The sequence below is a fragment of the Malaclemys terrapin genome, chromosome 18 (genome assembly GCF_027887155.1).
Source record: "Malaclemys terrapin pileata isolate rMalTer1 chromosome 18, rMalTer1.hap1, whole genome shotgun sequence".
NCBI lineage: Eukaryota > Metazoa > Chordata > Testudines > Emydidae > Malaclemys > Malaclemys terrapin.
Window position 1 is genome coordinate 25,542,414 of NC_071522.1, and position 24,507 is coordinate 25,566,920.

Genomic DNA, 24,507 nt, shown 5'->3' on the forward strand with positions numbered 1-24,507 from the left:
ACCAACCCCCTGTTGGCTGGGATAAATGTGACCTTACCAGCTGTTTGCCTATTGGAAGGTTCCCCAGGAATCTATAGGATTCTCCCCTTTTGAACTGCTCTATGGGAGGAGAGTATGGGAGCCCCTGAACCTAATGAGGGCAGAGTGGGAAGGTACGGCCTCTCCCAAGGGGAGTCCTTGCTGCAGGATGTGCTGGCCTTCTGGGAGTACTCACTGAACCACTGGGTTTTGCCCAGGAGAATCCAGCGAGCGCTCAGGAGAAGCTTGATCTGACCACAACACGTGCCTGGATGTATGGCACAGGGACTGAGTGCTTGTTCTCATCCCAGTGTGGTGGAATAAACTCCAGGCTGCCTGGGAAGGGCCCTTTAAAACCATGAAACAGCTCAATGAGGTGACCTGTGTGGTGGAGCCGCTAACCTCTCCCACCTCCACAGAGGGTAGCATGGGAACGTGATGAACCCCTGTTCTGACCAAGAGACTCCAGCGCTGGCCGGGTGCGAGCATTAGGAGGAGGAGGGAGAGGATCCTCTAAGAGATCTGGGGGCAGAAACAGAGGCCTGCCCCTCCCCTGACTCCACAGTCCTCTGTGATCACTGAACCCCACACAGCAAGCAGAGATCAGGGGTGTGCTGTAGGGTTAGCACCAGGTATTTTCCCGTAAGCCTGGACAGGCATTGCTTTGCTATCCACCGAGTGGAGACCGGCCCCGGTTAAAAGTCCACCCTTTGGGTTACTGGGAAAACAGAGCAGAGCCTGGAGGAGGAAATCACTGACATTCTGGAATTAGGGATGATCCAACAGTCAGACACTCCATGGGCATGCCCCTGTGCGTTGGTGCCTAAGGATGGGTCAGTCAGATGCTGTGGGATTGTAGAAAGCTCGCTACAGTCACTGCGGTGGATGCATACCCCATGCCTAGAATGGACTGGTGTCCTATCAGACCAAGTGGGAAGGGCCAATTCCTGACCACAAGTGACCTCCCCCAGATGCCTTTGGATTCAGGTGCCAGGCTCAAATTGGCATTTGCCACCCCAACAGGGCTCTTTAAGTTCCTGGTGCTCCCTTTTGGCTTCAAGGGTGCCCTGATTCCCTTCCAGCAGCTGGTGGATCGGTGACTGGATAGGCTAGGGGAGTTTGGCCTGGCATATATCAATGATGTTTGTGTTTTCAGTCAGAGCTGGAAGGGCACAAGACCCAGGTAAGTATGGTGTTTCACAGCATTCAGACAGCAGGCCTGACTGTAAAGGCAGAGGAATGCAAGGTGGGGATGGTGGAAGTGGGTTGTCCCAGCCATAGAGTGGGGAGCGGCTGTCTAAAACCAGAGCCTGCCAAAGTGGAGGTGATTACGGACTGGCCCGCTCCCAAGACAGTGAAACAATACCATCCTTTCCTGGCATGGCAGAGTGTCACTGGAGGTTTATCCCTCCCTCTGCCTGCTCCCCTCATTGATCTGTGTAAAAACGGTCAGCAACACAAGGGTCCAAACAGTGCCAACAGGCCTTCTGCAAAACGACACATCACCCACAAGCTCAGGGTCTAACTGGTCGCCATATCTGGGATCAGGAAGGAATTTTCCCCCAGGTCAGATTGGCAGAGACCCTGGTGGGGTTTCACCTTCCCCTGCAGCATGGGCACGGGTCACTTGCAGGTTTAAATTAGTGTAAATGGTGGTGTGACATTGTGCAGTCTATTTGGTTTTATAAAAACATGATAAGTGAATATAATGTAACTGGGATAGCTTTAGAAAAATATGGTAAAAAGTGAATATAACGTAACTGGGATATGCTTCATGCAAAAGGTCTCTTGTAAGGTATCATTACAAAGCTTATAATCTACTGAGTGTGATCATCTGATTTGTATAAATGTACCACTCTTGTATCTAAAACTAGAAATATAAAATATAACTCTGAGGGCCTATTGTAATTATGTAAAGTGTGGGCCATTAATGATGGTTTGGAATCTTGATGACTCCTATTGTCTGCAGATGGCTGTCTTTACCTGTGAGCCTTCCTGTATATGTGTGTGCTGGCAAGTGAGTAATGAAGTCTTGCAGTGACATGTGATCATGTAACCTGAACTGGAATCCATCTTTAACCTGGTGCTTTTCCAGTGAGGGGGGGTGGAAACCCAGAGGGACAAAGGGTTCCCGCTTTATGCAAAAGATATATAAAGGGGTGGAAGAAAACAAAGGGGAGAGAGGAGCCATCATGAAGAATCCCCTAAGCTGGAACAAGAGCTGTACCAGGGGAAAGAATTGTGCCCAGGACTGGAAGGCCATGATTTGAGGCCTTCAGTAACACAGGTCCAGTCTGAGAAAAAACTTACTGAAGCATCTCTGAGGGTGAGATTATCTGTATTCAGTTTGATTAGGCATAGATTTGTGCATTTTATTTTATTTTGCTTGGTGACTTACTTTGTTCTGTCTGTTACTACTTGGAACCACTTAAATCCTACTGTCTATATTTAATAAAATCATTTTTTATTTAGTAATTTACTCAGAGTATGTATTAATACCTGAGGGAGCAAACAACTGTGCATCTCTCTCTATCAGTGTTATAGAGGGCGAACAATTTATGAGTTTGCCCTGCATAAGCTTTATGCAGGGTAAAACGGATTTATCTGGGTTTAGACCCCATTGGGAGTTGGGCATCTGAGTGCTAAAGACAAGCACACTACTGTGAGCTGTTTTCAGGTAAACTTGCAGCTTTGGGACAAGTGATTCAGACCCTGGGTCTGTGTTGGAGCCAGACAGGAGTGTCTGGCTCAGCAAGACAGGGTGCTGGAGTCCTGAGCTGGCAGGGAAAACAGGAGCAGAGATAGTCTTTGCATATTAGGTGGCAGTTCCCAAGGGGGTTTCTGTGATCCAACCCATCACAGGTGGGTTCTCTATAACTTAAAGTCTTTAAACCATGATTTGAGGCCTTCAGTAACACAGCCAGAGGTTAGGGGTCGATGTGCAGGAGGTCAGACCAGATGATCACGATGCTCCCTCCTGGCCTTAAGGTCTATGAGTCTATGAAGGAGGCCCTGAGCACAGACTCTGTTCTGGTAAGCCCACAGTTCGACAAGCTTTTTGTGGTGTTTGCAGATGCCTCTGACACAGGGTTTGTGGCAGTGCTGATGCAAACTGGTGAAAAGGGGGAGAGACACCCCTTAGGTACCTAAGCAAGAAATTGCTTCCCTGAGAGAAAAATGAGGTGACAGTGGAAAAATAATGTTTGGCCATGCTGTGAGCGCTCAGCAAATGACAGTCCTTGCTTACCACTTCACTGACCACTTCCCATGCACCCGGCTACAGGAAATGAAAGGGCCAGATGCCAAACTGCTAAAATGGAGCCTGGTACTCCAAGATTCTCTATAGACGTGACTCGTGTTAAAAGGAAAGCAAATTTGGTGCTGATGCTCTGTGCAGGAAACAAGTCAATAGGCCCCCCTATAATGCTATACTCCGTAACACTCATTTCTTTAGGCGGAGATGTGACAGACATGGCAATTTCCAGGATCTGATTGTATTAAGCGTACATATTATTATGGGCCGGGGTTGTGTGTAACCTCTCTAGGGTGACAAATATAAGATCTGAGAGTTCAAAAGGTTATAGTGAAAATGTGTCAGACCAGAATGGAGTTTTGGGACAAAGTGTGAAGTGGATTTCCTGGGGAATCCTATGGCAGAGGTTATGCAAAAACCCAGCCTTTTGAAGCTATGCTCTGAGGAGTGGGTCTTTGTCTGCTGATTACCTGTTACAGAAGAAAAATAGCAAAGGCCCAAGCTGCCTAAAGAAATGGCTGCTCTGCCCAGTTGTTGATTTGGTTCTGGGTCTAAGACAGATATGAACTTGTAACCAGGGGGAAAACCCAGTTGCGGTTTTGAAGGATTGACTGCTCCAGGCTGGATTTGGGGTGAGCTCTGGTGAGCTTTTTAGCATGTGTGTAGGTTCTTCTATTGTTTTAAAAGGTTTTCTCTGTAATGCTTTTATCTTAACACTACACAGGCTTGCTTAGAAACAGCTGGGTGGTAACTTCAGCTGTAGGCAATACCCAGGTCACCACCCTAGGAGAGAAAGCAAAGAGCAGGCGCTGGCCTGTTTAGGCAGCCTGGCTTGCTGGGGATATCACAGAGTAAATCCAGGGAGCTATGCAGCTTTGCAACCCCTGATCAGGACAGAGCGAGGCATGGGTCTCTGCCCAAGAGAGGTGATGGCTGGGAGCTGGAAACCTTTAACTGGGAGCCTTTGAGGGACCATGGAGGGGGCATACAGGTGCAGTAACCCTGAAACTGTGACAACTGGCAGTGGGTTAGCAGGGCCATCAGTTTCGTCCACCTCTGTAACTGTCTATAGATCAAAGAACCTGTGACGGCAGCGATTACCAGCTTCCACTATAACAACACCCTGTCTAGGCCTTGCCCGCCCACCCGCCCTCCCTCCCAATACAGTGTAAAATGGACTGAGCTGTCAGACAGAAATAAGATTAGAAGGGGGAAGAGAGACACATGGGGGCATACTCAGAGCCCCGGGGTAGGGGAAGAGTATGGGCGACAATAGTGCGGGGGAGGTGAATGGGGGGCACACAGAAATCCTGGCATGAAGTGAGGGAGCAAAATGAGGGGGTTTTCAGAGCCCCAGGCATGGAGGGAGAAAGGGGGACAATGGTATGCAGAGGGGGAAATTGAGGGGTACACAGAGCCCCAGGCATGGGGAGGAAAAGAGGACCCTGGGATGGCAAATGGGGGCACACAGATCTCCTGTGGGCATTGCAGAAAGTCCCTAAAATAAAGTGGGATGGGAGATGGCACACAAGAAATTTGTGGGGGGGATACAAGGAGCCCCTGATGTCTAGTGGCATCTTGGCCAACAGAAGCTACAAAGCGTGTGACCCCCAAATTTTAGAGCTGGTTAAAAATGCCAGTGGGCTTGGGAGGGGAATTTTGAAAATAAATGGTGGGTTTCTTTTTAGCTGCTCATGAAAGATTTTTGCTTTTGTTTTATTTACATAAAAATGAAAAAGAAAAATGTTGGATTTCAAATTTTTTTTTAAAGTATTAAAAAAGTGAACCTGAACATTAAACATTTTTAACAAAAAATTGTCCAGAAAATTTCTTCATTTCTGGCTTTTCATCCCAAACTTGGAAAGCGTCTACCAAACTGCAGCTTGTCTGTTTCCCTCGTCCCGGGGAACAGAACAGGCTTCTCTTAAAAACTTGTTTTGATGAAAAGTGCCGACCGTGACCTAGCGCTGTGCTGTTTACCGAGTCCATTCCTGGAAGTCACAGAGCTGAATTCTGGCAGTCTCGTTAGCAAAAGATGCTAAACATGTATCTAGGTGAGATGTGCCTGTGCTGATGGGACGTAAAGGCAGGGCCGCCCAGAGGATTCAGGGGGCCTGGGGCAAAGCAATTTCAGGGGCCCCTTCCATAAAAAAAAGTTGCAGTACTATAGAATACTATATTCTCGTGGGGGCCCCTGTGGGGCCCGGGACAAATTGCCCCACTTGCCCCCCCCCCCCAGGCTGCCCTGGGAAAAATAAACATTTTAAAACCTTCCGCATCTCAGCACAAACCCAGTTTTGAGAAAACTTCTTTTCAAGTCACCTTTACAAGGTATCACTCATTAAAAGGGTTGGACAAATATTTTCCGTCAAAACTTTTTTTGGATCGAAAACTAGGGGTTTTTAAAAAGCAGAAAAAATCACGGACAGTGTCTGCTTTCCTTCAAAATGTGTTGTGGTTTTTTTAATTGAAAAGCTGAAATTAGTCTGCCAAAACCTGAACATGGTTTGGGGTTTCAGAAGCATGTGGCCAAATATTTGCTGCTTGCTGTGTTTAAAGAAACAATAAAAAAATTCTGCTTAAAAAAAATCCAAAACTTTTGAACCACCTCAGCTTGTGACCAAACACCTGAGCGCATCCAGTCAGAGATTTTTCCAGGTTTCTGATACTCTGCTGGATTCCTTGACTCATATCTGTCTCCATAACTTTGGGTTCATTTAGGTTAGAACATAAGAACGGCCGTACCGGGTCAGACCAAAGGTCCATCTAGCCCAGTATCCTGTCTGCCGACAGTGGCCAATGCCAGGTGCCCCAGAGGGAGTGAACCTAACAGGTAATGATCAAGTGATTCCTCTTCTGCCGTCCATCTCTACCCTCTGACAAACAGTGGCTAGGGACACCATTCCTTACCTGTCCTGGCTAATAGCCATTAATGGACTTAACCTCCATGAATTTATCTGTTTCCTAGAGACTGGCTCCATGGGGTCCCTCACAAACTGGAGACGGTTACTGTGGGTTTGTCTTTAGTATAGCTTATGTACATACTCCACGAACTGAGCATTTGAGCTTGTTCCAGAATCTGGGATGTTGTGAAAACTGAAATGCTCAAAATAGCACATGCATGTGAATGGACACAGGGTGCTAAAATTAAATTAACCCAGGGGGTCTCAAACTGGGGGTCGGGACCCCTCGGGGTGGGGAATGGGGGGGTTATTACTGGGGGTCATGAGCTGTCACCCTCCACCTCAAACCCTGCTTTGCCTCCAGCATTTGTAATAGTATTAAATATACTGAAGCTTGCACTGCTCCATCCCAGAGCCGCCAGGGCTCTGTTCAGCCTCCTGCCCCAGGCACAGCTGAAGGCAGCCCTGAAATCTGCCCTACCCTGTACCTGGCTTTCCAAGGGTCCCTATGGAACTAGTGGCAGCCAGGATATAGTTGCCACAGCCATATCCCTTTCTGCTTCTGGAACACTCCTCATTCACCCAGAATGTGCCTGAGCCAGGGAGTGCTTGGGGGAGGGGACGGTCCAGAGCTAGCAGAGCCAGCTCTGCACTGGGCAGGGTGACCCTACTGCCCCAGGAGCATTCCCCAAGGGTTTGTGCAGCTGCTTTGCAGCTCCTTAGCACCAGTGTGTGCCCTGTAAAGGGCTGCAGGGTGACGGGACATCTGGTCAGCCAAATGGGGTCCCGCGGGCCTTTGCTGCTTCCTTTCTTGGTTAAGAGGGAGAAGGTTGGTCGGTTGTTTGGTTGGGGAAATTCCTAAGCAGACTCCTCAGTCTGTCCCCCGTCCTCCGCAGCCCACAAGTTCTGGGCCAGGAGGCTTATCCCGGGGAAGGGGATCACTGATCCCAGGGGAGAGGGAACCCAGTGGTCCCGGGCAAAAGGATCCTCAGACTCACCTGTAGGCCAGGCTCATGCACTCGAAGAGCCGAGTGAGGGTCAGGTCGATGGTGTGGGGATCAGCTGGCTCCGGCTCAGTACCATGGTGGCGCCGGCGGGGCACCGAGTCGCTGTGCGGCGAGGAGACCATGAAGTGGCCGCTGTGGATGACCTGCGAGTGGGGCAGGGAGCCTGAGCCTGGCCCAGCACTGCCCGTACCCAGGCCCTCTGAGTCTGAATCAGAGTCCGATTCTGGACCTGACCTGACCTGTGGGTCCGGGAATGGTCCGTGCAACCCCACCTGCGTTTCAGCCATTGTGCCCGGTGTTGGTAGCAAGTAGCCGCCTGCCAGTAAACCTCTCTGTCTGTCTGGGTACCTAGAGCGCCCACATCACAGCAACCCCACACATGCCCATTAGCATAATGAGTGTGCACCACGCCCCCTGGTCAGCATGTTGCTTCCACACCCTTTCCCTCCCACACCCTGTCCCTTGCTTGCTTGCTCGGTCTCCTCTAAGACTCCCTGCTAAGCTTGCAGTTCCCCTGCTGTCTCCCCGTGAGTCCTATCTATAGGGTGTAATCCCGCCCCTGCCTCAGCCCTCAGCCTAGCTTCTTTACCCCAGCCATGCCCTTGGGTGGGGCTAGGGGTGGGCACAGGAGTCAAGCAGAGAGTTAACTCCTTGTCTGCTGGATCCATGGAAAAGGTGGCACCTCTGGGTCACACTAGATTTTATTTCCATAACAAGCTACCTGAATTTAAAGGAGAAGCTGCGCCAGCTTCCTCCTGTTCCCAACCCCCCTAGCTGGGAAGCCAGAGACAGGACTCACAAGCAGCAGGTCCTCACTCTGCTGCTAGAGAGCTCAGTCGGCTTTGTTTACCTTGGCTCGGTGGCTGCTCTGCCTGCGTGTGGGAGAAAAATACATGGTATTTACCTAGCGCCTCTGTACTAATGTATCCCGCAACACTTCCCGGGGAACAAATACAGATTAAGGGACAAAAACAGAGGAGATTATAGCAACCAGGGTCCAGCTCAGCACAAAGCAGGGAGCGACTCACTGAGCCATGCCCCAGGGCCTTGGAAACAGACGGGGTGAGAACCTGCTTTAAACTGGCTTCTCCAGGGTCTCTCTCGGAGTCAGGCAAAGATACAGATAGTGTCTCCCCGGGGACCTCCGAGGGGGCAAGGACTCAGAGAAAGTTCAGCAGACCTAGTCCATTCAGGGCCTGAAAAGTTCAAACAAAAGTCTTAGGGGGAGATTTTCAAAGATGGATCCCACCTGCCTCTGACTTTCAGCGGGAGTCAGGCAGCCAGCTCCATGGGTACCATTGAGAATCTCTCCCTTAGACCCAGGAGGTTTCTACAGCCAATGAAGGTAGCAGTGGGCAGGCAGGACCCTCTGCCCAAGTCTCCATGCTCTGTGTTGGCTGTGGATGATGGTCTGCGTAGGGGGAAGTCTAAAGGATGGTGCAGTACTGTAGCCAGACCTCAACTGAATAATAATATTAATGAAAAGAGTTGCCCTGGCATCACAGAGCTGCAAACAAGCAGCTAACAGGAGTTTGGAGGAGTTTAGAGAGAGCGAGTGGGAGAGGTTTTCCTTCCAGGTTCAGCATCACATGTGATATCAAGATGGTCAGCGATGGAACGGATGTGCCTGTCATGCTTTCTTTCCTGTGCATGGAATGCAAGTTGGTGGCTGTGCTGGAGGAAAAGATCATTGGATTGGAGAGGCGAACAGAGATGCTGCTGAGAAGCAGAGAAGCTGAGATGTTCCTAGACTGCCAGGTTTGGGAAACACCAGTAGCTCAGGTTCAAAGAAGAATGGAGCTGGCCACCAAGGAATTGGGGAGAGAGGAAGACAGAGAGAAGGCCCAGCAGTTCATAACCACCAGAGACAAGAGGTCACGGCAGCATTCTGCACAGATGGAGACATAGGAGGTAGGCAGGCTGTGGCCACCAGAGAGAAGGACCAAGCGGAATTCCACACAGCTAGAAGTTTCCAATCAACACCAGGGCCTCCATCTGGAAACTTTGGAAGGTGCCTGTCAAGATTCTGCAGGGGCAAGGGGAGGGAGAGATGTACGAGACACACCTGGGGATGGCAGCTTAGCCCAACCTGTAAAAAAAGCAAGCTTGCCCACAAAGCGGTCTCCAATCATCCAAGGAAGACAAACAATTCTTGTTGGAGATTCAATACTCAGAAGAATCAAAAGAAGATTCTGCAAGGGAGAGGCAGACCACAGGTTGGCCAAGACATGAGACGTCATTCTTCAATTGGCTAGGCTTTTGAAGTTAGTGGGTGATGGCTCATATTGGCAATGGTTCATATCAGCACTAATGACCCTGTGTCGTGGGCTATTTTACAGATTCATAGATTCATAGATTCTAGGACTGGAAGGGACCTCGAGAGGTCATCAAGTCCAGTCCCCTGCCCTCATGGCAGGACCAAATACTGTCTAGACCATCCCTGATAGACATTTATCTAACCTACTCTTAAATATCTCCAGAGATGGAGATTCCACAACCTCCCTAGGCAATTTATTCCAGTGTTTAACCACCCTGACAGTTAGGAACTTTTTCCTAATGTCCAACCTAGACCTCCCTTGCTGCAGTTTAAGCCCATTGCTTCTGGTTCTATCCTTAGAGGCTAAGGTGAACAAGTTTTCTCCCTCCTCCTTATGACACCCTTTTAGATACCTGAAAACTGCTATCATGTCCCCTCTCAGTCTTCTCTTCTCCAAACTAAACAAACCCAATTCTTTCAGCCTTCCTTCATAGGTCATGTTCTCAAGACCTTTAATAATTCTTGTTGCTCTTCTCTGGACCCTTTCCAATTTCTCCACATCTTTTTTAAAATGCGGCGCCCAGAACTGGACACAATACTCCAGCTGAGGCCTAACCAGAGCAGAGTAGAGCGGAAGAATGACTTCTCGTGTCTTGCTCACAACACACCTGTTAATACATCCCAGAATCATGTTTGCTTTTTTTGCAACAGCATCACACTCTTGACTCATATTTAGCTTGTGGTCCACTATAACCCCTAGATCCCTTTCTGCCGTACTCCTTCCTAGACAGTCTCTTCCCATTCTGTATGTGTGAAACTGATTTTTCCTTCCTAAGTGGAGCACTTTGCATTTGTCTTTGTTAAACTTCATCCTGTTTAACTCAGACCATTTCTCCAATTTGTCCAGATCATTTTGAATTATGACCCTGTCCTCCAAAGCAGTTGCAATCCCTCCCAGTTTGGTATCATCCACAAACTTAATAAGCGTACTTTCTATGCCAATATCTAAGTCGTTGATGAAGATATTGAACAGAGCCGGTCCCAAAACAGACCCCTGCGGTACCCCACTCGTTATGCCTTTCCAGCAGGATTGGGAACCATTAATAACAACTCTCTGAGTACGGTTATCCAGCCAGTTATGCACCCACCTTATAGTAGCCCCATCTAAATTGTATTTGCCTAGTTTATCGATAAGAATATCATGCAAGACTGTATCAAATGCCTTACTAAAGTCTAGGTATACCACATCCACAGCTTCACCCTTATCCACAAGGCTCATTATCCTATCAAAGAAAGCTATCAGATTGGTTTGACATGATTTGTTCTTCACAAATCCATGCTGGCTGTTCCCTATCACCTTACCACCTTCCAAGTGTTTGCAGATGATTTCCTTAATTACTTGCTCCATTATCTTCCCTGGCACAGAAGTTAAACTAACTGGTCTGTAGTTTCCTGGGTTGTTTTTATTTCCCTTTTTATAGATGGGCACTATGTTTGCCCTTTTCCAGTCTTCTGGAATCTCTCCCGTCTCCCATGACTTTCCAAAGATAATAGCTAGAGGCTCAGATACCTCCTCTATTAGCTCCTTAAGTATTCTAGGATGCATTTCATCAGGCCCTGGTGACTTGCAGGCATCTAACTTTTCTAAGTGATTTTTAACTTGTTCTTTTTTTATTTTATCCGCTAAACCTACCCCCTTCCCATTAGTATTCACTATGTTAGGCATTCCTTCAGACTTCTCGGTGAAGACCGAAACAAAGAAGTCATTAAGCATCTCTGCCATTTCCAAGTTTCCTGTTACTGTTTCTCCCTCTTCACTAAGCAGTGGGCCTACCCTGTCTTTGGTCTTCCTCTTGCTTCTAATGTATTGATAAAAAGTCTTCTTGTTTCCTTTTATTCCCGTAGCTAGTTTGAGCTCATTTTGTGCCTTTGCCTTTCTAATCTTGCCCCTGCATTCCTGTGTTGTTTGCCTATATTCATCCTTTGTAATCTGTCCTAGTTTCCATTTTTTATATGACTCCTTTTTATTTTTTAGATCGTGCAAGATCTCGTGGTTAAGCCAAGGTGGTCTTTTGCCACATTTTCTATCTTTCCTAACCAGCGGAATAGCTTGCTTTTGGGCCCTTAATAGTGTCCCTTTGAAAAACTGCCAACTCTCCTCAGTGGTTTTTCCCCTCAGTCTTGATTCCCATGGGACCTTACCTATCAGCTCTCTGAGCTTACCAAAATCTGCCTTCCTGAAATCCATTGTCTCTATTTTGCTGTTCTCCCTTCAACCCTTCCTTAGAATTGCAAACTCTATGATTTCATGATCACTTTCACCCAGGCTGCCTTCTATTTTCAAATTCTCAACGAGTTCCTCCCTATTTGTTAAAATCAAGTCTAGAACAGCTTCCCCCCTGGTAGCTTTTTCAACCTTCTGAAATAAAAAGTTGTCTCCAATGCAGTCCAAGAATTTGTTGGATAGTCTGTGCCCCGCTGTGTTATTTTCCCAACATATATCCGGATAGTTGAACTCCCCCATCACCACCAAATCTTGGGCTTTGGATGATTTTGTTAGTTGCTTGAAAAAAGCCTCATCCATCTCTTCCACCTGGTTAGGTGGCCTGTAGTAGACTCCTAGCATGACATCTCCCTTGTTTTTTACCCCTTTTAGCCTAACCCAGAGACTCTCAACACTTCCACCTCCTCTGTCCATCTCTACCTCAGTCCAAGTGTGTACATTTTTAATATATAAAGCAACACCTCCTCCCTTTTTCCCCTGTCTATCCTTCCTGAGCAAGCTGTACCCATCCACACCAACATTCCAATCATGTGTATTATCCCACCAAGTTTCAGTGATGCCAACAATGTCATAGTTGTATTTATTTATTAGCACTTCCAGGTCTTCCTGCTTATTCCCCATACTTCTCGCATTTGTATATAGGCATCTAAGATACTGGTTTGATCTTTCCTCCCAGTTTTGTCCTGACCCTCCTTTCTCTCTGCCAATATAGCCCACACTCCCTCTCGTTTCCGACCCATCTCCCCGGTCTCCATGTTCCCCACTTACCTGTGGGCTTTGCTCACCTGTCCCCGTCGACCCTAGTTTAAAGCCCTCCTCACTAGGTTAGCCAGTCTGTGTCCGAATAGGGTCTTTCTTCTCCTCGAAAGGTGAACGCCATCTCTGCCTAGCAGTCCTTCCTCGAATAGCATCCCGTGGTCTAGGAAGCCAAAGCCCTCCTGGCGACACCATCTTCGCAGCCAGGCATTCACCTCCATGATGCATCTCTGCCCGGGCCCCTACCTTTGACAGGAAGAATTGAAGAGAATACCACCTGCCCTCCAAACTCCTTCACCCGTACTCCCAGAGCCCTGTAGTCACTCTTGATCCGCTCAGTGTCACACCGCGCAGTATCATTTGTAGTAGTAGATAGTAGATGACTTCAGGGAACTTGGAAGCATGTTGAAGAAGAAGAGTGTCCAAATGATCTTCTCTGAGATCTTTCCAGTCCCACAAGCCACAAGTGGGTGGGTGAGGTTCTGTGACCTGCAATGTGCAGGAGATCAGACTAGATGGTCATGATGGTCCCATCTGACCTTAAAGTCTATGAGTCTATGCCAAGGAAGACAGAAGGCAGGAGATTCTGGAAGTGAAGCGCTGGATGAGTAAACGGTGTAGGGTAGAGGGTTTTGTGGAACATTGGTCTACCCTCTATGTGGAGAGGGGGACGTATAGTTTGGATGGTCCCCACCTCAGTAGAAGGGGGAACCAACCTCCTCAGGTACAGGCTGGCTAGAGTAGACAGGAGCGTGTTAAACTGATAGCAAAAGGGGAGGGAAGATATAAACAGCACAAAATTGAGATGTTGAGAACAAAATTAATCAAGGAATCAAAGGACGTGAAGAGAAGGAATTACTGAATTGCCTACACACCAGTGCTAGGAGACTGGGTTACAAACAAGAGGAATTGCTCATTTAGGAGCCTACATTTGCACTAGTTGGTACTATATACGCCTGTTTATCTGGAACCCTGTTAACTGAACCTCCACACTATCCGAGTCCCTTCCTTGTCCCCCAGCTGGAGACAGATGCTGCAGAGGGTGTGGATCTCATGCTGGGGGACAAGGAAGGGATTTGGATGATGCAGAAGCTCAGATAATACAGCAGAGTCTGGGCTGTGAGGAGGAGGATGGTCCCCCACTGAGAGGAGGCCACCCTGCAGCTGAATGGCTCTTGTGGCAGCGCAGGAAGCACTCTCCACCCCTGCTTTCATGAGAGAGAGAGAGCAGGCCGAGCAGAGACCCCCAGCCAGGGCTGAGAGGAGGAGGAGGAGGAGGAGGAGGGAGCGGCCCTGGCCAAGGGGAGGCCACCCTACTGCTGAATGGCTCAATGGCTCCTGCCCTCTCGATTATCCGAATAAAATCCATGTCCCCCAGGTCATTCAGATCATCGGGAGCATGCTGTATCTCTGACATCTGGTGGGATGATTTGCACGATTGGAATGTTGAAATCAATGGTTGTAACCTATGTAGGAAGGATCAAAAAGGCAAAAGGGGAGGGCGAGTGGCACTCTGTCAAAAATGCCATGACCTGTTTCCATGTCACTGATAACTCGGAAGAAAATGATCTGGAATGCTTATGGAGCAATGTCCTAACAGATAAAGCACAGACCAGGGTATTAATTGGTGTGTGCTACAGACCACCAAATCACACTAGGTGCTTCCTTACACACCTATCTGTAATGTGTAGGGGAAAAGCTACGTGATCATGGGGGACTTCAATCTGAGTGACACATGCTGGAGGTCTCATGCTGCCCCAGCACTAAAACATTCTTGGAATTTCAAACATTAGAAATGACAATTTCCTAACTCAAAAAGTCTTGTAACCAACATGGGGGAATTCTCTATTAGACCTTGTCCTAACAGATAAAGAGAGATCACAGAACTAAAAATTAATGGTTGCCTGCAAAAGAACCAGTATAACTGTCCAATTTTTTTGAATATTAACATTTGACAGACATGTCTGATCTGATAAACATACATAAGGGGAGCAGTGGGGGCAAAAGACATATCTGGCTTCAAGACTAAGCTTGATAAGTTTATGGAGATAGCCTAAGATAAGTATGATGAGATAGCCTAATTTTGGCTATTAATTGATCTTTGACTATTAGCGGTAAATATGCCCAATGGCCTGTGATGAGATGTTAGATGGGGTGGGATCTGATTTACTACAGAGAATTCTTTCCTGGGTGCTGGCTGGTGAGTCTTGCCCACATGCTCAGGGTTTAACTGATCGCCATATTTGGGGTTGGGAAGGAATTTTCCTCCAGGGCAGATTGGCAGAGGCCCTGGGGGTTTTTCGCTTCCTCTGCAGCATGGAGTATGGGTCACTTGCTGGAGGATTCTCTGCACCTTGAAGTCTTAAACCATGATTTGAGGACTTCAACAGCTCAGACGTAGGTTAGGGGTTTATTACAGGAGTGGGTGGGTGAGATTCTGTGGCCTGCGTTGTGCAGGAGGTCAGACTAGATGATCATAATGGTCCCTTCTGACCTTAAAGTCTATGACTCTATTTCACTCATTTTTTGACAAACTCACTAGAAACAACATAGGTGTTGAAATGGTGCTTACACTGTAATATGGTAACATCCTGTTAAATAGAAAGTTCAGATGACTATATTCCTGTATAACATCTCTTTGAACAAAAGCTAATTGTTGTAATGCTTGTTTTGTTTCTGATATTTACATGGCAAGGATTTGTAAACTTGTTAAAACTTCCTAAATAAATAGTTAAAAAAAAATTAATGGTAGCTTAAGTACAAGTGATCATGACTTGATCACATTTGTAATGTGCAAGCAGAATAAACTTCAGGCCAGTTTAACAGCTCCAGTTTCACAAAGCCAATAACAATTATGAGCCAAATCAGCTAGTAGGAAGAATTTAAGCAGAAAAATATGAACGATAATTGGAAATTGTTTAAGAACACCTTCTAGACACACAAAAAGCCACAATCCCACAACTGAGGAAGAAAACTGTGCTGGTTAAAAAACCAACCTGATTTAGAGGGGAACTGAAGGCAGCTATAAAAAATAAAAAAATAATATATAACCATGGAAGAAAAAGGAAATTGATAGTAATGAATATAAATCAGAAGTTATGAACTGTAGAAGATTAATAAGGGACACAAGGAGAAATCTATGACCAACAAAGCAAAGGACAATAGGAAGGAGTTTTTAAAATATATTAGGAACAAAAAGAATCCTGACAATATAAAATGAACATGGCACACATTAAATGGACTAAAAACTGGCTTACTGATAGGTCTCAGCAGGTAATTATACATTATCGAGCAGGTGTATTTCTAGTGGGGTAGTTCTTGGCCCTAGGCTATTTAACATTTTTATCAATGACCTGGAAGGAAACATAAAATCATCAGTGATAATGTTTGCAGATGACACAAAGATTGGAGGAGTGGTAAATGAATAAGAGGACAGGTCACTGATTCAGAGTGATCTGGATCACTTGGTAAATTGGGCACAAGCAAACAATATGAATTTTAATATAGCTAAATATAAATGTATACATTTAGGAACAAAGAATGTCGGCCACACTTACACAATGAGGGACTTTATCCTGAGAAGCAGTGACTCTGAAAAAGATCTGGGGGTCGTGGTGGATAATCAGCTGAACACGAGCTCCCAGTGTGATGCTGTGGCCAAAAACAGATAATGTAATCCTGGGATGTTTAAACCAGGAATCCTGAGTAGGAATAGAGAGGTTATTTTATCTCTGTATTTGACATTAGTGCGACCGTTGCTGGAATCCTGTGTCCAGTTCTGGTGCCTACAATTCAAGAAGGATGTTGGTAAATTGGAGAGGGATCAGAGAAGATCCACAAGAGTGATGAAAAGATTAGAAAACCTGCTTGATAGTGATGGACTCAAGGAGATCGGTCTACTTAGCTTACCAAAGAGAAGGTTAAGGGTGACTTTATTTCAGTCTATAGGTATATACAGGGGGAACTAATATTTAATAATGAGCTATTCAGTCTAGCAGAGAAAGGTCTAACAATCCAACGGCTCGAAGATGAAGTTCAACAAATTCAGACTGGAAAAAAGTTATACATTTTAACAGTGAGGGTAATTAACCATTGGAACAATTTACCAAGGTTGTGATGGATTCTCCATCACTGGCCATTTAAAAATCAATATTGGCTGTTTTTCTATAAGATCTGCTCTAGGAATTTAGGGTCAGGTCTCTGGCCTGTGCTATACAGGAGGTCAGACTAGATGATCACAGTGGTCCCTGCTGGGCTTGGAATCTATGAATCTATTAATTTTCCTGGCGCCATGCGGACTTGAACGAATGTCACTATGGCCTCATAAGAACGGCCATACTGGGTCAGACCAAAGGTCCATCTAGCCCAGTCTCCTGTTTTCCGACAGTGGCCAATGCCAGGTGCTTCAGAGGGAATGAACAGAACAGGTGATCCATCAAGTGATCCATCCCCTGTCGCCCATTCCCAGCTTTTGGCAAACAGAGGCTAAGGACACTCAGAGCATGGTTTTGAATCCCTGCCCATCCTGGCTAATAGTCATTGGTGGACCCATCCTTCATGAACTTATCTAGTTCGTTTTTGAAACCTGTTAGTGTCTTGGCCTTCACAACATCCTCTGGCAAAGAGTTCTACAGGTTGACTATGCGTTGTGTGAAGAAATACTTCCTTTTGTTTGCTTTAAACCTGCTGCCTATCAATTTCATTTGGTGACCCCTAGTTCTTGTGTTACGAGAAGGAGTAAATAACACTTCCTTATTTCCTTCTCCACATCATTCATGATTTTATAGACCTCTACCATATCCCCCCTTAGTCATCTCTTTTCCAAGCTGAAAAGTCCCAATTTTATTAATCTCTCCTCATATGGAAGCTGTTCCATACCCCTAATCATTTTTGTTGCCCTTTTCTGAACCTTTTTCAATTCCAATATATCTTTTTTGAGATGGAGCAACCAGATCTGCATGCAGTGTTCAAGATGTGGGCGTACCATGGATTTATATAGAGGCAACATGATATTTTCTGTCTTATTATCTATTCCTTTCCTAATGTTTCCCAACATTCTGTTCCCTTTTTTGACTGCCATTGCACATTGAGAGGATGATTTCAGAGAACTATCCACAATGACTCCAACATCTCTTTCTTGAGTGCTAATGGCTAAGTTAGACCCCCATCATTTTATATGTATAGTTGGGATTATATTTTCCAATGTGCCTTACTTTGCATTTATCAACATTGAATTTCATCTGCCATTTTGTTGGCCAGTCACGCAGTTTTGCTTCCACACTGTCACTAGATCAGCAGGAGGATGAATTGGTCAGAGATTAAAAATTCTTATTTTAATCATTCCCCCCCACACAATTTCTTCAGAATAAATATACAAGAGCAGCATGGACCAGCCCCAGCACAGGCATATGGAAGTGTCTACCTCAGCTACTCTTGGCATAGCCCCCTGATTATAACCAGGGCGAACAGCGGCATAGAGCTGGGGTCAGTCTCATAGGGCCTGATTTCCAAACTGAGGGCCAGATCCTGTGAGGTGCTGAGTGTCCTCAACTCCCACTGAGAGCTCAACCCTGCAAATCTGCACTCAGATGAGTAGTCCCTGCCCGGGTGAGTAGTCTCCATGACATTCAGTATGGAGATCATTGTTGAGAGCTGGGTGAATAACATGCACAGAGAGTTTATTTGACTGACTTTTCTGTTGATTGGCACAAGCATCATTCAGGAATCATTTTTTCATTCTCCAACCCACTCTTCATTTGCTCACAATTCAGAGAAAAACAAGCCTGTACCTCATCACTGTGCCCTGCAGATTCATTACAACACTGGGAGCAGGGCCGGCTCCAGGGTTTTGGCTGCCCCAAGCAGCAAAACCAAAAAAAAAAAAGCTGCGATCGCGATCTAAAAAAAGCCGCGATCGCGATCTGCTGCGGCAATTCGGCGGGAGGTCCTTCACTCCCAGGCGGAGTGAGGGACCGTCCGCCGAATTGCCACCGAATACCTGGACCTGCCGCCCCTCTCCTGAGCGTTTATTCTAGAATTAGATTCACCAAGCCCGTAATGAAACAGCTTCTGAAATACCAGACTGGTTACCAAGAAGTAAAATACAGTCCCCTTTAAGCATTCCAGCTCTTGATCCCCATCTAGACAGCCAAGTCTAATATAGTGAGTGGTTACTGAAAACCAGATTCCCCAGATGTTCGGTCCACCAGTCCTAAAGAACCAGATGCTGATCCCCAGCTCAATATGAGTCTCAGATCTTACCCAATAATCACACAGGTGTTAACCCTTTAGTAACTAAAACTAAATGTTTTAATAATAGAAAGAAACAAAAAGGAGAGTTGCAGTGGTTAATAGATCAATATACATACAGGTATGGGAAAAGTCCTTAGGTCAGTTTCACAGTGGAGATGGGAAGGCTACTGATTTACAAAATCTCTCTGGAATCAATTTAAAAGGTTATACTCCAATAGGCAGTCCAAATGCAGAGTTTGTTCAAATTCTTTCATGAGAATCCCATGGTAAATCCAGAGTAAACCTGGAGACCTCAGTCTTGTGGCTTAGACTGTCCCGGTCAAAGTTTAAGCAGACCTGAGATAAAAAGGATCAGATCCGGGGCTTTTTCTGTATAGTTTTCTAGCAAGCTGATAAGCCTCTTGACAGCAATTGTCACAGCAGGACTTTCCTGCATGAAGAATAGGCAGCGCATATTGTTGCTTAGAAGCTAAACTTTTATTTCCTATGCATATACAGGTAAACTAGTGGCATTCATTTACATAAGGCAATTATCAGAGGGTAGCCGTGTTAGTCTGAATCTGTAAAAAGCAACAGAGGGTCCTGTGGCACCTTTAAGACTAACAGAAGTATTGGAGCATAAGCTTTCGTGGGTAAAAACCTCACTTCTTCAGATGACTTGAAGAAGTGACGTTTTTACCCACAAAAGCTTATGCTCCAATACTTCTGTCAGTCTTAAAGGTGCCACAGGACCCTCATAAGGCAATTAGCCATTCAAACTATCAAGACAGTTGATTATAGCCTAGATAATTAAGCTGAAGACAAAGTAAATAATATTATTGATTCCTACAGTAGCTTACATCTTTGATCTTAAGGTTAATTGAACCATCCGCATGCATAATATAATGCCATTAAGACATGAAAGGGAATTAGCATCTACAAGCTAACCTGGTTACATTGTTAAACTTCCAAGAAGATACAGGTAAACACAGAGAAATACACTTAGCCTGGATTTCTATCACTACAAATAAATGGGTTAATGATTTCTGGTTTAGTACACCTCTTTGAAATTCACATACAATTGTCTTGATTGTAGATTGTCTTGATTACATTTCAATGCCTGTTAAGTTGTTACGGGTCATACCCAGTTGACCAGTCTGTCAGTGTCACACATACCAACTTTGAGCACAGTCCTTCCTGCAATCAATACAATAGAACTGGGCTTGTCTAGTTCTTTCCTCCTAGCGCATTTACAGAGAAAGATCCCCATGCAAACAGCTCCCTCCCAACCCGCACTGCATGCTTTTCAAAGTGTTTCAATCTGCAAAGAACCAGGAAAGGCTCCATGGACCATAGTCTAGAGCTGCGGCGGTAGAAGACTACTGATAAGTGCAATACCCCACTAGGAGAAACAGTTACTTACCCGATAGTAACTGTTGTTCTTGGAGATGTTTTATTCATGTGGCTCCCACCTAGGGAGTGGCAGTGCCCCTGGCCCAGGAGTTCGGGAGTTCAAACAGCAGTTCATGCCCTTGCATCCCACCTCACAGGCATAAGGGGGCAGCATGACCCTTCACCCTCAGTTCCTTTGCCATCCACAGTTTCCAGAGAAGTCTCTGAGCTGCAAGGCTGGAGGATGGGTTGTGGGATCCATGAACACAGATCATCTCAAAGAGCAGCAGTTTGTATTGTATAAGGTAAGTCATTGTTTCTTCCTCTTGCAGTTCCTGCCCACGTGCATGGGTGGTGGGTATAACAGGCCAGGGGAGACTCTGCCTTCCTGGTGCTGCCCAGGAAGCTGAGTAGCAAATACTGCCTCCTCAGCCGCCCTGGAACCTGCATGGGACATAGCAAAAGCATCTTCGTGAGAGTGAGATGCTTTTCCCCAGGGCAGGCTGGGGTCTGGGGAGGTGAGGCGCAGCACAGCTATGGCTGGCTTGGGGCTCCTTCAGGCAGGTGTGGGGGACTTGGGGCTTCAGCCAGCATGAGTAGGAGGGTCTTGGGGCTCCGGCCATGGGTGAAAGGGGCAGAGCCAGGGACTAGCCTCCCTGAAGGGGGGGCTCCACCTGCCACCCATGTCTACCTATCCCCCATTTACGGGTGGGAGCTGGGAGCCCATCTGCACGTGGATTGCAGAAGCTGAGTATCCGCACTAAATACTGAAGAGTAAGGTTTTGTGGTATATACCGAGGACCATGTTGCTGCTCTACAGTTTTAGATGATTGGGAGTCTACTGAAACCTGCTGCTGAGCTAACTTGGGCCTGGTAGAATGAGCAATTGCTTGATCTGGTAGCTGGAACAAATTTTGAAAGAGAAAGTGGTTAAGGACGTAGACGTAAATGGTAATTGGGATAAAATACAGCAGGGTTTTACAAAAGGTAAATCATGCCAGACCAACCTGATCTCCTTCTTTGAGAAGATAACCAATTTTTTTGACAAAGGAAATGCAGTAGATCTAATCTACCTCAATTCCAATAAGGCCCAGTTTGAAAATTATTAGTTACATTGGAGAAGATGGGGATTAACATGAGAATTGAAAGGAGGATAAGGGACTGGTTAAAGGAAGACTACAACGGGTCATACTGAAAGGTGAACTGGTCAGGCTGGAGGGAGGTTACTAGTGGAGTTCCTCAGGGATCCAGCTTGGGACCAATCTCATTTAACATTTTCATTCATGACCTTGGCATAAAAAGTGGGATTGCGCTAATAAAATTTGGGGATGACACAAAGTTGGGAAGTATTGCCAATATGGAGAGGAACCGGAATATCGTACAAGAAGATCTGGATGACCTTGAAAACTGGAGTAATAGAAATGGGATGAAATTTAATAGTGCAAAGTGCAAAATCATACACTTAGGGACTAACAACAATAATTTTTTGCTGCAAACTGGGGACATATCAGTTGAAAGTGACAGTAGAGGAGAAAGACCTGGGTGCATTGGTCGCTCACAGGATGACTATGAGCTGCCAATGTGATGCGGCCATGAAAAAGGCTAATGCAGTCCAAGGATGCCTCAGGTGAGGTAATTCCAGTAGAGACAGGGAAGTATTAGTACCATTATACAAGACACTGATGAGATCTCATCTGGAATAGTGTGTGCAATTCTGTTCTCCCAAGAAAGATTCATTCAAACTGGGACAGGTGCAGAGAAAGGCTCATAGGATGATCTGAGGAATGGAAAACCTACCTTACAGGAAGAGATTCAATGAGCCTGGCTGGTTTAGCCTAACCAAACTAAGGCTAAGGGGAGATATGATTGCTCTCTATAAATACATCCAAGGATAAATGGCATGGATGGAGAAGAGTTAAGTGCCAATGTGGACACAAGAACAAATGGTTATAAACTGGCCATCAACAAATTTAGGCTTGAAATTAGGCAAATATTTCTAAGCAGCAGAGGAGTAAAGTTCTGGAACAGCCTTCCAAGGGGGTAGTGGGGCTAAAAAACCTAACTGGCTTCAAGTCTGAGTTTTGTAAGTTTATGGCGGGGCTCGTATGATGAGACTGCCTACAATGGCATGTGGCCCATCTGTGACTGCTAGCAGCAAATATCTCCAGTGGCTTGTGATGGTGATGGGACACTGGATGGGGAGGGCTCTGAGTTATTACAGAAAGAACAGGAGTACTTGTGGCACCTTAGAGACTAACAAATTTATTTATTTAAATTTATTAGTCTCTAAGGTGCCACAAGTACTCCTGTTCTTTTTGCGGATACAGACTAACACGGCTGCTACTCTGAAACCAGTTATTACAGAGAATTCTTTCCCAGGTTTCTGGCTGGTGGATCTTGCTCCCATGCTCAAGGTCCTACTGATCACTGTATTTGTTGTTCAGGAAGGAATTTCCCCCAGGGTCAGATTGACAGAGACCTTGGCGGTTTTTGCCTTCCTTTACAGCCTGGAGCATGGGTCACTCGCAGGTTTAAATTAGTGTAACTGGTGGATTCTCCATAACTTGAAGTCTTTAAATCATGAATTGAGGACTTCAGGAACTCAGCCAGAGGTTAGGGGGTCTATCACAGGAGGGGTGAGTGAGGTTCTATGGCCTGCAATGTGCACGATGATCCCTTCTGGCCTTAAAGTCTTAAAGTCTATGAGTTGTAATTTATTAATGATGTTAGAAATCTTGATGCAATCCACAATCCATGTGGATAAATTCTGAGAGCAGGTTGGTTTACCCTTTAATGCACTGCCATATGCTGCAAAGAGTCTAGGAGATTTTCTAACTGCTCTTATTCTAGGGTGCATAACCTTGTCTCATCTAGGGACAGGTGAGGCCTTGGACAAAATACCAGTAAGTGTATGTATTGATTAATATGAAAGTTTGAGACAATCTTAGGGATAAACCGAGGGTGAGGTTACATAGTTACTCTGTTTGCAAGGAATACTGCATATGGAGGAGCAGGCATAAATGCCTGGATCTCACTTACTGTACATGCCAAAACGATTGCCATGACAAATGCCACTTTAATTGATAAATGACAATAAGAACAGTGGGCCAGAGCTTCCAAAGGGAGCTCCACAAGTTTAAGTCCCAAGAAGGTGGCATTTCTCTTATTGGCAGATACATGAGCAATAAGTCTGCAAGGAATCCTATGACTGGTGCCTGAGAAAAACCCAAGGAACCTTGACTAGGAGGATGAAAGTCTGAAATCTCAGGTAGGTGCACTCATCAAATTAAGTGAAAGTCCTGACTGGTTTAGCAACTGAAGATGGTCCAGGATTGGTGGAATAGTTGATTGAAGAGGAGCAGAATGCATCCATAGGGAAAAACTCCTCAGTTTAGCCAAATCTGCTCCGTGGTCAAAGGTTTTCTACTTTCCATGATAATGTCCTGTATGTCATGAGAACAGCCTTTACGCAGTAATGATAACCAGAGGGTTCCCAGGTCCAGCGGTGAACAGGGATGCAGAGGGAGGTTGCACCCTGCGTGGTTAAGTCTGGCAGAGGTGGAAGAGTTATGAATTGATGATTGGATAGACGCAGTAGGTCTGGATAGCAGAAGTGATAAGGCCACGCTGGGGCCACCAGGATCAGCTGAGCCCTCTCCGACCTCTCTGTCTGTAGCATCCTGGGAATTGGAGACATGGGTGAAATGTCAGCCCTGAAGCCTGAACTTACCAGAGGAGGGAGGTATCGGTGAGCTCTCTGAAGGCACCCGTGGGACAGCAAGGGGAATTAAATGAGTGAGACAGCACCTCATTTAAATATCAGCTGTGCCATCTATTGGACAGCACGGGGAGTGGACAGAGAGAGGCAGTACCTTATTTGCCTATTACTGTAACTGCGGGTCGTTTGGGGACTTTGGGTATAATTGCACTAAGTTTTGTGTTTGCGGCCCATATTTTCGAGATGATCCTGTTGGGAACCCACCGGGGCAAAGCCTGGCCAATGACTGGGTGTGGCGTCACCCTAACAATCGCTGATGTTTGCCGAGGGAGAGGGTGGTAAGAGGCCCTGGACAAAACTAGAGGGCAAAGAGCAGGAGTTTGCATCATTCTTGGGTTGTTGCTGGGAACACCTCTCCGGGGGGTGACAGGGACTCTGATGGGTACCCAAGCCCACTGATCCCCTGTTATCTGGAAGAGCTGAGCCATGAGCTGTCCCTGCTGTATGCAGGCAGAGCTCACCAAGGGGCCAGTTGTCTAGCCAGCGGGACAGAGGCTAGAGCCCAGCAGCAGTTCTGTTCACCTGAGCAGCAGGCAGAGCCAGGCAGCCATTGGGCCCAGCCACAGCCCCCAGCAGGCAGCGCAAAGCGCAGTGGGATTCAGCCACAGGCCACAGCCTCCAGCAGATG

The 24,507-nt window shown here is 46.3% G+C and overlaps 1 protein-coding gene across 2 annotated transcripts in view; it reads right to left on the reverse strand.

Moving 5' to 3' along the window:
• MLXIPL (MLX interacting protein like) overlaps positions 1 to 7,672 on the reverse strand; it is a 67,477-nt gene extending 59,805 nt beyond the window's left edge. For both annotated transcript variants that reach the window (XR_008442704.1, XM_054008449.1), the window contains exon 1: positions 7,173 to 7,672. Coding sequence is in view for 1 of the 2 variants with exons in the window: in XM_054008449.1 (XP_053864424.1) it covers positions 7,173 to 7,468 (296 nt within the window). In the remaining variant the exon portion in view is untranslated. The remainder of the gene's footprint in view (positions 1 to 7,172) is intronic.
• Positions 7,673 to 24,507: the final 16,835 nt, after the last annotated feature.